Raw genomic sequence first — 16,513 nt, forward strand, 5'->3', positions numbered from 1 at the left:
AACTTCGCATATCTGCGTGCGTGCGCGCGTTCCACATCCAGGTGGTTAATCCATGTTTAACACCATGAATACCCGTCAAGGCAGCTAGTCAGTTGCCCAAACTAATCTACAATGAGCGGCGTTATTGCACAGTCGAATTGGCATTAAGATGTTGCTAACAGCTACTATTCAGTCATCGTTCTAGGTAGACGACGCTCGATAATGGTTGATACACCGAAATAGCATTTCGCAGAAATGAAGGGAGAGAACGCGCTTTTGCAGTCGAGTGCTTGGCTTTAGTTGAAGCAGCAGCAGCAGCAAGAATCGCGTCAGAGGTGGTAGCGCCGGCGACGGTGCCAACGCTCCGTTTTTGTGGGAATGTCCCTCGGTCGTTTAGTTTATCTATCATTCTGTCTATACGCCCGCTTGCGCGCTGTCGTAGTTGTATTGCGGAAAACCAGTGGCGGTCGGCCACTTCTTCCATAACAGCAGCCGTAATTTGACCACAAGTAGGCTATGGACGCCGCGACCATTGCCACTGCTGTAGTAAATGGTTACGCTAGGTGTAAGAAGAGCTGATTTATTTCCTCATCAATCTGGAGCAGACGGAATGCAGTGATGTGCGGAGTGATACAACGGAGATTGTCGTCTAACGCATTGGCAGTTCTAATATTATCAGTAACATGAATGGCTGCATGTTTTTCTAATTTCTGCTACTTCGACATCTGGTCAGCCATTAGCGTCACCGGCACTGCCGCTCGGAAAGCTTCCGTTGCCATAGCCGCCATTGATGATCCCGACCGGATCTTACATTTTGCTGGGAAGTCAACGCCATAGAGTAGAGGACATCAACAACATAAGCGGAACAAGTATTGCCGTTGTTGCGGCAGACAATTGTTGATGATCATCAACATTTGATCAGTTGACTAGCAAACGAGTTTGGGGTCCAGCTTTTTTTCCAGCTCCAGGATCATCACTTACGGCGCATATCAAGGGGCGTCAAAACGGCTATCATTGATCCCTATTTGATGTGTGCCACAGTGTGGCCAGTGAGGATGAGCACGGATTAAAATTTCTATGAAATTCACTTGATGCGCTTCAATCAACGTCGTATCGAAGGACATATCGAAGGATTTTACGACGATTTTGGCGATTCTAGTGCAAACTAGATGTTACAAAACATCACTTGTCGTGTATTATACACGTTCCAGCCCTTTCTGTGCAAGTAAACAACGCTGGAAATTCCTGCTTGAATAATGCGGAGCATCCATTGGGAGTACAGACGTCGGAGGAGTGGGAGGTCAATAGACGATGCTAAACTCGATGTACGGCACTGCTGCTGTTTCGGCCATCACTAGGGTGATGCGATGTCCATTCGGACGGGAACTGAAGTGAATAAAAAAAGCTGACATTGTAAACTTACAATAAGCAACAACAAGCAAATGCCGATGAAAGAAGTAAGTGGCGGGCAACGTTTTGCAGGTTCTCGTCAGCGAGTGCATCTTTACTAGCGTAGTATGCATTCGACTGACAATCATAGTAAAGACGGTCGCCAAGCTACATATAACATAATCCCCATTACAACCATTTCATTGTTTCATCATACGTATAATACATTTTTGTATACATCATACTCAGATATACCGTTTCATAGATATTCTCTCATTTCAATTTTTTTTTTTGAAAATGTTCTATTAAACATACGTAGCGTTGAATAAACCATAGACCGGCTAATTATTGTTGAGTCGTTCTACCGCTGCATTGAGTTGCTCTTGCCGCGGTATTCACACTAATTCTAAGATATCTTCATATGTTACCTTAGGTGTTGCTGACACCTTATGACCTTAGATGACCGGCCGCGCACGAGTTCGTCCTGGCTCGTGCAGCAGTTTTTTGATGACTGAGTAAAAAGTGTAACGCGCTCTATCGCTTAGAGTTTCGGGATTTTGAATTCGTCTGACTTCGTGTTATACAGCCAAGCATTCGTCGATCGTTCTGGTAGTTGAGTTATTAATATGAAGAATCTGAAAAGTGTTACCTGCGTCCCCTACGAAAGTTGACAGAGACATACATGTAATACCAAACCTATTCAGGATGATCTAATGGATACAATTACTTACAGTTCAATATAAATTCACTACAGTATCTACGATCCATTTTAGGCCTCTTCATCATATAAATAATAGATATGTTGATTAATCGTTAATTGATGTTTTTCGAATTAAAAAAAAATGGCGGTACTTTGATCTTCCGTTGTACCTTTCTTTTCGCATAATGTTAGACCTTAAAGTGAGCAATTACGAAGCTTCGACTAGAGCGTACTTCATAAAGAATTAATTGTATGTTCGTTAACACTGAATGGGCCAGTATTCACGGCACACAGCAATGCGGTCTAACATATACGGTTCAATTCGGCCCAACGTTATTGTTGAACCTTCAAACTTCGACCTGCACATTATTCAGTGCAGCGCATCTATTCTCGATTCGTTTGTATGACACTTTGTCTTTATTTTGTCAGTGTGTTTATTTATATCTTTGTGTGTATTTGTGGTCCATTTCGTTAATTCAGTACCAAAGAATCCAGCAACGCCATAATAGGCAAAGCGCACAGTACATATATATATATATATTACTTTGAACAATTTGAGAGAATGTCACTTTTACTGAGGGAGTTCAATCTGTAATTAGCGTTATCCCCATCGGTTGACACCCATGCTCATTCTTTGGATTCCCTTAACAAAGCATTCAGACGCTGAATATAAGATGATTTGTATACACACGTAAACCTTTTAGAAGAATTACATGGCAAGCAAAATAGCAACGAAGCAAACGAAATAGAATTCAGAAATGCTTAATAAGACTTCACAGTTTAATTAGAACAGGGCCTGATAGCAACTGACGATGGATACGAAAATGGATACATCTGATACTGTGTGATAGGGTAGACTTCTTGTATATAAATAATAAAAAACACTGAAATTATTCCAAAAAAAGCAAATCGTTTTTGCTTGCCGTTTCTTGGTGAAGAAAGAGACCTATCTAAACACGATAGAGTTGGCGGAATATTCAGCCCACAAATGTCCTGATTCTCATCCGGATTATGAATAGCTGCAACGAAAGACGATTTTAAACAAATTTTAAGCAGTACTGAATCATGGAATGGAACCTAACTGTTTAACATCACAAAGAAATACCCTGTCGACGGCATTACACCATTCTTCGTTTTCGACCTCAGATCAAAAAATACTACGTTTCATCGAAACAGTACCAACGAAAGGGAGGCGTGAGCTGATCTCTATCCGTTCGTGCGTTGATCCGTGCGGAAATAAGTACCTATTTCACTATTTAGGGCAGAGCTTTTGCAATTAGATGTATTGCGTTTGCTGTTTAGACACCTAAATCGTTGGAAGCTTAAACAATATGTCGTAAACAACAAGTCGTAAACAATATGGACGCAATCTAACGTGTTAGTCAGACAAACGCTTTAGTAGAGTTACCATGTCTTTTGCGGTACGCCGACGGGACAAGACAAGCTGTCCTATTTCAAGATTGAGAAGTTGTAATCACCGGTACTTATTATATGAATAAATATGTATTTTAGATGTTACAGTTGCCATTTTTCTTAAATGTCGCTTTAGTGGATCCACCGCTCCTAACACGGGTTGAAAGGTGCCCATGCTCGACTTTGAACTTAAATAATTACGTGTGCCTGAGTTAAGTAGGAAAACTTGTCCTTACTGTACCGTCGCGAGGACACATATAGAACGTGTTCCAAAATGTATGCATTGCTTGACGAATCATGACTCTCTAATCGCTTTTTTCTTCTCAGGGTTTAATTAATTGAGGGAAAACGAAGATTTCTTTTCAAATGCTATCGCAAGCACGAAATGTAGCAACAATATAACAACAATATTGCTGGGAATTTCAAGGAGGTCCACCACACGGCTTACGTTAATAGGGTAAACGGTGAAACGAACCGTCTTGTTCAGTATGTTCATAGATGATGTTCCTGAGACCAAGAAGATCAACAGGTTTTACCGGTTAAAAAAGAGTGCCGGAAAGATATAGGGAACACTTGTAGGACAATCAAATGGCATCGGCAAACGAAGTAAGTGGCAAAAATGGCATGTGCTATCCATGAAGATGATTCGAAGCGACTAAATCCGTTCTCCGAATGTGAACAAGGAAGATCGTTTAACGTGATCAGGGCACAGCTTGATTAAATTATAAAATATTAAAATAATAAACATGGTAGCATTTATTTGGCGATTGTAATTCTCAGAGATGTAACTTTGTATGGTGCAGTCTCCAAGCAAGAAATATTAAACCGGCTACATTAATTTTTGCAGTGCAATGGTAAGTGTGGACAATTTGGATTTGCTTTAAGAATCTGTTTCACAATGCACTTGAAAGCATTTCAATAGAGATGACATATCTTATTCTCAATAGGATCGAGCATCTGAAGTGTACAGGTCAATAATAGTCGAGCATTACTATACCCGGTGCGTTGACAAGAACGCTGAAAAATCTAACTATCGGTAACAAAAAAAAGATATTATAGACAATTTAAATGTGAATTGTCTGCACATATAAACTAAAGCTGAAGTCAAAATAATAAACCGTGTATAACGAAGCTGCCTCTCGTAGTTGCTTTTAGAAAAAGTGCAATCAGAATCAATCAGCTGTTTTCCTTTTGAAAGGGAAGCTACCCCGGAAGCATTTACATGCCAAACGCTGTATGTTTCATTGCACTCAGTTATCGGAATTTAGTCGCTTCTAATAATTTTACAGATTTTTTACGAATATGTATCCGTGGTTCTTTCACGGGTGAATCGTTCCGCTCCTCAGCCGTTTTATGAGATGTCATTGCCGTAGCTATCCGCATATGGGACAACAGCTAATGAGAACTAATTTTGTACCCTGTGTAGTTAAGATTTTCCAATTTAATACTGGGAGAACTTGGGTGTAGCTAAGTTACAACTGAAACCTGAAATCGAATCAGCGCATCGTTAGAGCGTGGTTCCGTGAGCGTGATTTCGGTAGAATTAGTCACTAGTAGGCACCATATTTTGATTTGAATACACACTTGAGATTAGGTTTTATCGAGCAGATGACAAATATTGTAAATTCTTATTTTAAGTTTATGTAAATTTTACAGATTCAATGCAGATAATCGTCTCTAACGATTCCATAAAATGTATTTTTTATTCACCGTTCTAGGATACTATCGTGGGCTTTGGGTGTCGACGATATGGCGCAAGGTAATAAGCGCTGCTCGAGTATCGCAATAAAATCACCATGAAATAGTTAATATATTGGTTTTTAGTTTTTGTTTATTTATGCCAATTTCGTAGTGATAGAACTGAGAGTGATCCAGCTAAAACGTAAGCAATAGTTCATGATCTAAGTGGTGGCGGGTGATAGACACAATGATTGCTCAAGTTGAAGCAGTAGCGCAAAGAAATTAGCTTCAACAAATCCAAATAGAATATATTTTCAATGCTGACAACTGACTGTAGATTTACTGGACAAAATCAATCATATTTTGTTCTGTGTAATTTTTGAGAGATCTTTCTATTTGAACGAAAACTAAAACCCTTCTGAGAAACTGGACCGTGTTTAACAGCTGAGAATCTTGAATTACAAACGCATTTAGCAGAAATACGTACGTCTCCAAAAACGAGCTTGCATTATGTTTCGTTACATCGGCAAATGACAAAAGCAAAAAACAACAAGGCTTGCCTATGTATTGAAAAAACGAACAACAAAAAAAATAATAATAATACTATAAATAATAATCGTTCCATTATATTTTGCTATAGACTATGTCTTGTGGCATTTAGCTCCTCAACAGTTGGAATAACCCACCTCGGACACAGGGATGTCGTAGCAGTCGGCGATTTTCGAATAGAGCTCTTTGATGTTTGTAAAGCCGGAGATGATCCCTGTGGGTGAGCCCTGCGCCTGCTGGCAGTGAAACACCAATTTAGATGGCGGAGGCGAAGGCGGCGCATTTCGGTAATGTCTGTCGGCAGCAGCCCGATCCCGATCGAACACATCCGGATGGGAACCATTTCCTGAATTTAGTTCCTCTGTGTCCGCATCTCGCCGACGGCCAAGAAGTGAGGAGAACAGCGGCATTCTGAACAGAATCAAAAGAAGACATAAAAAGTCACGTGAACTTTCATCATGTATGTATTGGCTGGATGTAGATATGTATCTGTCCATCGTGTGGATCAATTAAGTTTGGTAAAACACATTGCGCACAACTATATACACACACTGTGAAATATCATGATTACGACTTTCAATCGTGGACTTCTAGCGAACCTTAGCATATGCTCAAATCTGTTTTATCGGTGAAGCTCTTTTTTCTCACAACTAACATAACCCTCTGGTAAACAACACGGCTTCAAACAATATCGATAATGCGCTTGGGTTAATCATAATATTTCAGTTCGATTTAAAAGAAATGGGAAGGTATATGACCCTCAAAGATGGCTAGGAAAAGCTTCATAAACTACCAATCAGATAATTGGCAAGGACGGAAATGTGTCAGTTAATATGTAAAATAAGTTATCCTAGTAATTAACATTGATTAGTTGAATGTATAGTTTAACTATTGCTAACTGGCACAATGGAGCGCATATTATTTGCTTTTCCACTTATTTTTCAAGTGTCGTACAGCGTATCTACTGGACTCAGGCTCATGAATAAACAGGAACACTGCGCTGTATCGTGCCGTGATTATTTTTTTCGATTTAGATTACAATTATTGTTAACATTTGATGAAAAGAATAAGAACTTATCCTTTTCATCAAATGGTGGCACCTGCGGTAGAAAAATGGCGGCAAACAATGTTATATGAATTTGTTTAACTATAATACAAAATAATCAATTCTGATTATTTTAAATGGGCTTGCGATTCGTAGAGCCGAGCACTCCTCACATGCTCGTTACTAACATGGCCGTCTCCTGGCCTGGATCCATAAATGCGGATCGTGCGATATATTGGGTCGTCGAAGAAGCATTGACCGTTTTTTACGCCAAAATTAGAGCAATAGTGTGATACTTTAAAAGAATATCATTAAAGTAAATATGTCCCACGAGCCTCTGCCATTTTTCTGGCTCGGTAACACCGGATCTAGTATTTATTGATTCTACGATTTCTGGGCGAAGAGCGTGACAGCTGGTTGAAGCTAAATGAATATTATTAACAAAATTTTGTCGAGACCGACAGAGATCGTGAAAGTTTGATGGTTCAAAATCCGGGTTATACGGCAGATGATTAAGGTCTCTCATGCACGTTTTCTCCGGATAGTTAGGGATGTATGTGGTTTAGCGTTATCATTGTGGATTACAATGCCTTTTCCATTTACTAGCAACAGTCAGTCTTTTTAATGAATTGTGGTAATCTTGTCAGTTGTTGACAGTAGAGCTCCGAATCGGAGCGGCAGCAACTCATAATGCTCGTTCCCTTCCCAATTCCACCAAAGATCTTTTTTAGCGTCAATTTGGGCTTTACCAGATTATTTGTTTTTTCCTTTTCCCATTATTGTCGTATATGATCCACCTTCACTGGCGATTAACTACACTAGATATAGCTCAAATTTATCTTGTTCCGCGCATGGAAATACGATCGAGTAACTTCTTTCGCGTCGATTCACTTATTGCATTTTTTTGTGGCCAACTTTCTTCAAATAGTCTAAAATTGTTTAATGGTGAACATTTAGTTCCATGGCGACATTATGGCTACTTGCGTATCGGCAGCCGCGCAACTCTCGCAATAATTCCATCAATCTTTACCGTAATTAGGCGATCACTACGAGGAGCATCTCTCACGGAAAAAACGGCAGAACTATTTTCGGACCGCTTCTTTCGATGACACGTCTTGACCATAAACAGTACAGAGTTGTTTAGGGGCCTGGGCTCATAAAACGTAGCGGATTTTTATGGGAGTTCGACAATCTTTAAAGCGTTTTATCCTAAGTGTGAATAAAGCCATTCCGACAATTTTAGCACGTCGACTACTATTAAATCTCGATATTCACATGACACCAACGCCAATCCGACGCAACTTATGTTACCTGAGCTATGCAACTTGAAAGTTCTCTAGCTAGAAGGCGGTCGATACTTTTTCGATAATTAAATATATTTATCAAACTTTTAGATTACCCCCGCTATGCATGCAAGAGATGCTTGGCCGCTTAAAAAACATTGATACTGTCTTAATAAAGCGCAACCTTTATGTTCGTTTATCATAGCGTTTATGTTTTTCAATCAATAATAACATCATGTCGTAAATTTAAATAACCTTAAGAAACACTATAAATTAGCGAGACAGCAGCCATTGTATTCTTCCGATCAAGTGTGCCGTTTGTCTGTAGAATAGAACAAAGTACATGAAACATACATGGCCTGATGTTTCCTATCTAAATAGCTAAAGTTTATTATAAAAAAAAAAAAACAGCTATTTTGTAGGATGTAGGTCCGTTACATTTCTCTGTTTCTTCAATATTGCTAAATTGAACTTTTCGATTGCTACATCGTTAACGATAATTCATTAGAGTAACGCTACCTTTGCTTAGCCGAGTGTAATTAAATCAGGATGAAAACACGGCCAAAGAACCTCGTAACACTGTAGATGGCGACAGAATATGCTAACAATTGACAACAGGCGCGTATTTATAAGGTAACGAATTAAGTGAACAAATTCGTGTTGACCTTTCTGGTCGCTGACCCATTGTATTCGTCTATTAGGAAATAGTCTATTGTGCTTCAAGTACGGCTGATTTATACCGTAACTTTTTTGCGTATAGTCTATAGGTATCGAAATAGCAAATGGCTTTCTCGGATGAGTTATCTGAAGGTCGTTTTCTTTCATTATCTAATCACCAGCTTCGGCTCGTGTATACACGTCGAGAAGATTTAAACTTCTACATTACCGCATTCAAAATAAAAACATTGTCAGTTAGATCAATATTTAAAACTAATTTTACCAAAATCAAGCATCCGTACAGTTACGTTAGTGTTCTGATACAACCCAAACTTCCTAGAAATAAACTTTGTGACTGAATCGGTCGGTGCAAGATAACATTATTATTGCTGATTTATCGAATAAATTAAAGTAATCAATACGTATAGGCCATGAGTAAGGAACACGTATGGGCCTAAACAGATAATTCCAAGCCTATTTTGTTACGTTGAACAATGGGTACGCCAAACTGTCATGCGCGGAATAACGCAAATACTATGCTAACACGATAACTAAATTCTGAAATATATAATATACAAACTCTGACATAAGTTACGCCATTCGTGCATTTGATGCGATCTGTAGAGTAAGGCAAAACTGTTTTGACAATTGGAGAGTCTACATTTCACATCCGTTTAGGTAGTAGGAAATACACAAATTGAATTGTGTATTTCCTAAACGGATTGAACATTTATAGCAGGAACATAATTTCTGTAGTCCTATAATATTGTATTATAATGCCGTAGGGTTAGCATGTGTAAATCGCAACAGCTGCAGCAATGGCTACTGTGGTCATCGAAATGATTTTATTTAATAATGTTCAACAACCCTGTACTATGCTTATAAGGTAAAATTATAGGTATATAAAAATGACATTACGGTGAACTTGTTCCAAATACGTTGCACAGTTAAATTTGCTCTTTATCACGATAATTTATGTATCTTCTGTTATCTAAAGGACTTCAAATCACTCAAAGACCCTGCATAGTTAATTAATCTATAAGTCTTTACTTTAGTAGCATAGCTAACAAACAGCTTTTCTCTTAACTGCTAACTACTTTCATAATGGTAACATCGAGCGGTGAACAACTTAACGTACTTCTTCGTTGTCACGGGTAGCCGCAACACGCGGCCCCTATGGTGCAGTAGCGTAAGTTATTCTTCCGCAAACCAGTGTTGGAGCACTTAATAGAAGAAACGTTAATGCGACGGTGCATATGTATCGTTATGGCATTCGTACAAAAGAAACATGTAACCGTTCACGAAGACAGACAGTCAAAGATAAACAAACAAATAGGCGACTGTGAGATGAGTTCCTTTACGTCGATGACTGGTCTTCACCTGGAGATTAACCTTGTACTAGACGATAGGTGGTGTTTGCGAAGCGTTATTTGTGAGTTTGCCGCAGACAGGTCACGATCGCCGATCTAGAATCTACTTCTGTGATGGAACCTGTGCGAAAAAGCTAGGATGGGAAAAACTAATTTAGCGTAACTGTAGAATACTGGACTGTTGCGCTGCTATAAGATATATTAATTTGAATTTATTTAATAATTCAGTAGCGTATATCGCTATATTATTCATTTAAATGGCATATTGTGGTATATATAGATGTCATGCCTAGCGCAAGTTAGCCAAGTAAAAGTATCAATGAGACTCGTATAACGCAAAGTGTCTTTATGATCTTGAAATACTTTGATGTCTGGTTATTAAGCTGTATATATGAAGCGTTTAACATATTTATTTACCTGCCAACAAGGGCCGAAATGGATTAAAGTAGACTGAAAATAATGTTATTTAAAACTTGAGTAGCACTTGTAGCGATGGTAATATGAGTGTGCTGAACTAGTGTTTCTAAACAATTGTAAGTTACTCTTTTGGTCGTAACTAGAACGCCGCTGCTAAACGAAGGATGCTGACGGCACAACAAAGTTTTGATCAGGGATGAAAAATACAGCGTTGTATAACAAGTACACCTTGTTGACTCGATTTAACTGAGCAGAAAGTGGGTGGGTGAGTGACAAATGTTGAACCCAGTTATAATACCAGAGATTCGATTTCTCGCAATTAATGGTTTTTTTTTTTGTAGCAATTCGCTATACAAAAGTTTCTTACTCTATATGTGTTCATCGTAAAGCTGTATTGTACGATAACATGGTTAACCTATTTTGAGAAGCCATGGACTAGGCACAAGCGTTGCTAGCCCTAAAATTAGTGCGTAACAGCCTAGAAAATGCAGATAGTCCGTGAAAATATAGTTTAACTTAAAAAGAACCATTGAAAAATAGACTTTTAGTATGAATCCATATAATGGCACACAGTTTTCCCCATTGGCATTAATAGAATTAAACAATACGACCACGTGCTGTTTGTGACGAAAACATTAAAAAAAATACTGCTGATAGACCAGCCATTGACAACTGAACTCAGACCAATAAACCACAGTATCAAGGACTTGTGATATTGAGAATTTAAAATTATGAGACGCCAAAGCTACTGAATTCACCCCAGTTACTTTAGGGGGCGGGGGGGGGGGGTCTGACTTGACAGACATATTCAAAAACCCTAAGCCACAATAGGAACGTACGACCTACAAAGGCAAAGCACCTTCCCAATATTTACGCGTTAACTAGAATTGAAAGTATTAACTTTCCTACTATATACAGATAACTTTAGTGTATATGAGTTTGCACCACACACTAGGAAACTATTAATATCGTTTTAAATAACACTGTATATACAATCAGGTCGCGAGTTTAAGGTGTTCAAGCTGGTAAGTAGGATCGTTCCGACAGAAGTGGATATGTTTCGAGTAGCGTCCAGAAAATAGTAGACAATTCAAGAAGTAGTAGTGGTAGTAACTTAACTACTCATCACTATGTGTCTTGTTTTACAGTAACGTGGCAAATGAATACTAAAGACAGATATAATTTCGTTATGCTTCCTGGTTAAGATTTAAACAAATCCGTGAGTTTGACACAGTCAAATCCGTATTGAAAACGCATAAAAGAAAAGACGCATTAGTGTTTTTGCCTTAATTGATTAGTTTTAAGTTTTATTGTATTGTAAATAGAGTCCATAATAAGGAACGCTTTATTACTTACTCTATAAATATGACTACTGGGTGCGCAAATCGTTTTACTATTGCAGCCGAGTCATATCTACGACCGCTTACAAATGGCTACTGTCGACGGAAGCTCATAAAACGAACTTCGTAGACAATCGAATAAAGGCTATAGAAATAATGAAAATTCAGTATAAGCCAAACCGTTTCAATTCTGGATGAACATTTGTTCTTCAACGCAAGCTGGATCCACTAACCTCTACCGTCCTCCAAAAAAAGAAGGTTCTCATAGCTCGAAGTGGCAAAAGCAGGAGGCCCATGGCAGAAGGAAAGGAACAAGTAAAAAGGCCGCGATTCATGTTTTCCTGAAAATCTGAGAATCCGCTTTATTTGTAAAAACTCGCTCCGCGCCAGTACTCCCAATTTATACTAGTACAGCAATATATAACACCTCAAGCCAGCATTTCACTTTACAGCTGGTCGGACGCCGAAGATGAAGATACAAATCAAATAAGAGTCCATTATGAATCATCAGCCCGTATTACCAAAACTCACAGTCGTTCGTATATATATATACATAATAAGCACGAGCAGCATATCCATGTGTAGCATAGCAAAGATTCAGCGAACCATTTAGAACACCATGGCTATTAGTATTACCGCTACATTATCAATAATAAAAATATATATTAATATCATGAGTACGCCCTAATTATTATTCTCCATATTTGAAAATAGTGATCGTAATAACAATGAAAAGCTGATTTATTTGAATAATCTCTAGGGACAGAAGGTCAAAATTACCATCTACATAGACGACAAAGCCCACCCAATGCATTTTATCCTCGTATAAATCAACCATACGAGGGTTTCACGCACGCTGAACTGGATGCACAAATTGAACTAAAGAGCATTATCTGTTGTTTATTTTGCCAACTGCTTTTTTCATCATAATCTTTTCAATAGCATCCAAAATCAAGCTTGTTTTTTTTATAACATCACTCTTCATTCATTTTCAGGGGCAGCTATAACAACAGCTGTTCTCACTTCCGCTTTAGCAGCTTTTCGCACACTTCGAATGCTTCGCTATCAACAACCGCCAGGCGATATCAGATACATCAAACCGACAGCCTCTTCGTGAAGGCCAAAGAGGCCCCAACAACAGATACCGCGTGCAGAAAGAACTAGCATGACTGTCAATAAAAGAACATTAATCCCGAAAAATTCCGAGCCGACTAAGCAGCGATTATGCCACTGTAGAGCCAGACGCGTCCACAGTACTTTATGCATAGACGTTGGACGGGTCCATGTGTGTGCTTGTGAATCGAAATTGCAATGATCAAAGAAATACGCGGCAAACGCCTCATTCCAGATGTGTTGCATGAGAACACCAGGGCGATGAGGGTAAAAAAATGGGAACTGTCACACTGTTCTACTTCTACATGAAATCGAAAATAAAGAAGGGAAATCATTCCTGGACGAAACCCGAAACGCAACAAATAATATCATAAGCTGTTGACGATGTTTATCAACGCATTTCTTGGACTGCGTGCCAGAACGAAAACTACATATCTAGTAGTTAGTACCAGCGAAACGGTGAGACACAACAACAGGCCCTTATCGTAAGCTCGTAATGCTCAACGGCGTGCGCGATCGGCGACCGTTGCCATCGACAATCGAACGCTGACTGGGGGGACTTGATAACACATTCAACAACGATTTAATACGACAATGAAGACCGTGACGGGTCGGGTTGAACGCGTCAAAAATGAGTTCTTCTTCATCATCCCTATGCACACGGCATAGCGGCGAATGCAAATATTATTGCTTTAACTCAATCAGCCGAAAGATGATTTGCTTACAGTTGACGATCGTGCGAATATTTCAACGTGGCGAACGTAAAGGGGGATGGTGCCAATGACGCTAATCGGTTGAACAGAACGCTGCCGTTGATTTAGTGCGCGCTCGGGCTGGGGCTCAAACGTCACTTTGAACTAAGTTTATTTAAAAGAAAAATTTAACAATTGGCAAAAATCACACAGTTTTCTTTCTCTATAGATTAGATCGTTTGAAGTCTAAAGCAGCGTTTGGTCCGTAGCTCATATGTATAATTAGTATTGTGTATCTGTTATTAATCTGCGTTAAAACTAACTAGGGTAATTCGTGTGATGGAGAAGATTGTTCGTTATTGGCGAATTGGTAATTCAATTATTTTTTTTTTCTTTTTAACGTTTTTGTAAGTGAATTTTTGGTTGTTCATGTAGAATTTTACATTGTGTTTGTTTTCCTGTATTGAGGACGCCAATGCTTTAGGCAATGACTGAGGAATTCTTATTAGGCCAACAGAGATAAATCTATATGGATCTAGTGTTTATGTAGATCGAAAAGGCTTTTTATTTAAAATCCAATTTACAAATTGGATAAATAAAATAGGTAACACAAATAAGCCAATTGCGTACATACATACATACGTGACATTGACATAATCGCAGTATTTTAGTATACGTAACCTAGTAAACGGTATAAGATCCGAAGTAACCTGCTTAATTCAAAATCTTCGGCTAAAGTCAAATCCAATAATTGATATTTGGTAGAATAGCATAGGAGCACAGTATATATCACTGTGTTGACCTATTTTGACGAAACAAACCATAACTTAGGACTTAAGCATTTTTATCAACGTCTTTTAGCAACGCTGTACCTAATCGAACTACACTGTAATACGTAACCGATTTCACGAAAAAATCCGTCACTATTTGGAGAGGGTATAAGAGCAATCATAAATGCTAACGACGGGAAGAATCTCCACGAGCGACGTGCAGGCTTTTGGCATGGTGTGATAAAAATGAAATTTTCTACAATAGACATAAGACACACAAAAAATATTACCATCCGACACCGGAGTTGTTGGTAATGACACGCAACACGTGTAGATAATTTTTTTCCAAGGAACCTTTATCTGTACTTATGCTTACATAATAACTTGGTCATTCGACTCAAGTGTAGAAAAAGTGAGCGCGATATTTAAGTTGCGATAATTTGATTATGTTAATAATATTAGCCTTCCCGCAAAACATTCATCATTGCGACCAGATAAGGGCTATATCTAAGCGAACGAGTTAACTACAAGCTCCAACGGATGGTACGACATACGCTACGAATGAACTCCAGGTGGCCAACACATCTGAAACAGCTGTCGATCAAAATGGACTGGGGTGTCATTAGCAAAGTGCAATAGCAAAAGGCGCATGTATGATGCAAACACCTGGCACACTACTATACTTGGCAACCTATAATGACACGCAGAACCTTAACTTTGCACTCATTTATTTACCAGTCTACTAACAGAGTCGGTGACCAACAATATAGATTGTAGCCACGTATACGTCGTACAATTGTCTTGGCACTCGGTGGCATTTGTCTATTTTTTTTTTGCTAGTGCTGAGCGTTTTACAAAGCCGTCAGGTAACATTTTTGTGTCATGCTATATATATATATATATATATATATATATATATATATATATATATATATAGTAATTTGATGTCCGTACAGTCATGTTTATTATAGTTTACAGTTTGTAAATTTGTTGTTAGTATGATTTTGTGTTGGTGAGGCGGATTGGTTCCACAAATCAATATTCGAGTGCGAGAAATGCAGAAGGATTAGATTGTCTAAACGGATATGGGATGATGGTTGCCCGCCATTGCATGAAAAATTCGTATTTGTTCTTTAATGCTAAGATCTACCTATTGTACAGTAAGAAAGCTGAGAGTCTATAGAGTGCATAGCTGTGAGATACAAATGGCAAATACAACGCGATCTTTAAACAACGATCTTAGTATAATGGTTGTAATAATAAACAGTATAATAGTAACAGGCGTCATCGACGATGTGACAGGACACGTGTGTAATAATCACATTAAGCAATCGCAAGCCAATCTAAGACCACTGCTCATTCTTTAGTTGTCTGCTAACACGATATCGACGTAATACCGTGGCAAGGAACAATGAAAAACCTCACATCAGAACCTTTCTGTCACTTTGGCTAGTTAGTTGAAATAAACTGGAAGAACACGTTTTTGCTCAGTGACCGCCGCATAATCTGATAACGCTCCTAATCATCTATTGAGTTCTGTCATTCGATAGTTTATACGTTTGAGACGAAAACATTAGCCTCAATATTTCGAGGATAAAAAGACAAATATAGATCCGTTGTTAAGATGATAAAAAAAAAATGGAGAGATTAGTGGCCATTATGACTTCGTGGATTCTGCAAAGGCGGGTCCCGCTAAAGAACTGTGCAGTTTGCCATTTTGGATAATTTTTTACATCTCATTTGTATAATCGACCGGAACGATCTGCGCTGCTTCGTGAAGCACACCTCTCAGGAAATAAATATATATGTTTACATGTGGTATATGAACGGTTATTTTAAACAGTCGATGTTTATTCGTTCGACCTGGAACGCAAATTCAAACTGCAACTCGGCAGAAGTAACGTTTCGACCGATAGCGAAGTGCCTCTTTCTCTAGAAATATGTTTGCTTCATGTTAGCCAACACACGTGGATAGAACTATCAATTTTAGACCTTTAATCAAAATAAGAAAACACTTCAAATTATGGACGAGCGCCTAGAGAAATCGCTCCGCATCTGTCCATCAAGATCGTGCAGCTGAGTTTCTCGGGCGAGCAGGTGGCTCAAATAAACGTCT

At 38.7% G+C, this 16,513-nt stretch overlaps 1 protein-coding gene and 1 long non-coding RNA gene across 3 annotated transcripts in view; one reads left to right on the top strand and one right to left on the bottom strand.

The window, feature by feature from the left end:
• kermit (PDZ domain-containing protein GIPC-like protein kermit) overlaps nucleotides 1–16,513 on the bottom strand; it is a 31,905-nt gene that overhangs the window by 12,612 nt on the left and 2,780 nt on the right. The window contains exons 2-3 of one of the 2 annotated variants that reach the window (XM_022850543.2): nucleotides 12,056–12,171; nucleotides 5,848–6,121 (exon numbers count right to left, since the gene is read on the bottom strand). In XM_022850543.2, the coding sequence (XP_022706278.1) occupies nucleotides 5,848–6,120 (273 nt within the window). In that variant the 5' untranslated portion in view covers nucleotide 6,121; nucleotides 12,056–12,171. The remainder of the gene's footprint in view (nucleotides 1–5,847; nucleotides 6,122–12,055; nucleotides 12,172–16,513) is intronic. The other variant, XM_022850542.2, reaches the window with a different exon arrangement.
• On the top strand, nucleotides 409–3,586 carry LOC147752134 (uncharacterized). The gene is made up of 2 exons (XR_015314935.1): nucleotides 409–1,436; nucleotides 1,802–3,586. It is a non-coding gene; the product is annotated as an uncharacterized LOC147752134 (long non-coding RNA).

The sequence above is a fragment of the Varroa jacobsoni genome, unplaced genomic scaffold, assembly GCF_002532875.2.
Source record: "Varroa jacobsoni isolate VJ856 unplaced genomic scaffold, vjacob_1.0 scaffold_1468, whole genome shotgun sequence".
Classification (NCBI taxonomy): domain Eukaryota; kingdom Metazoa; phylum Arthropoda; class Arachnida; order Mesostigmata; family Varroidae; genus Varroa; species Varroa jacobsoni.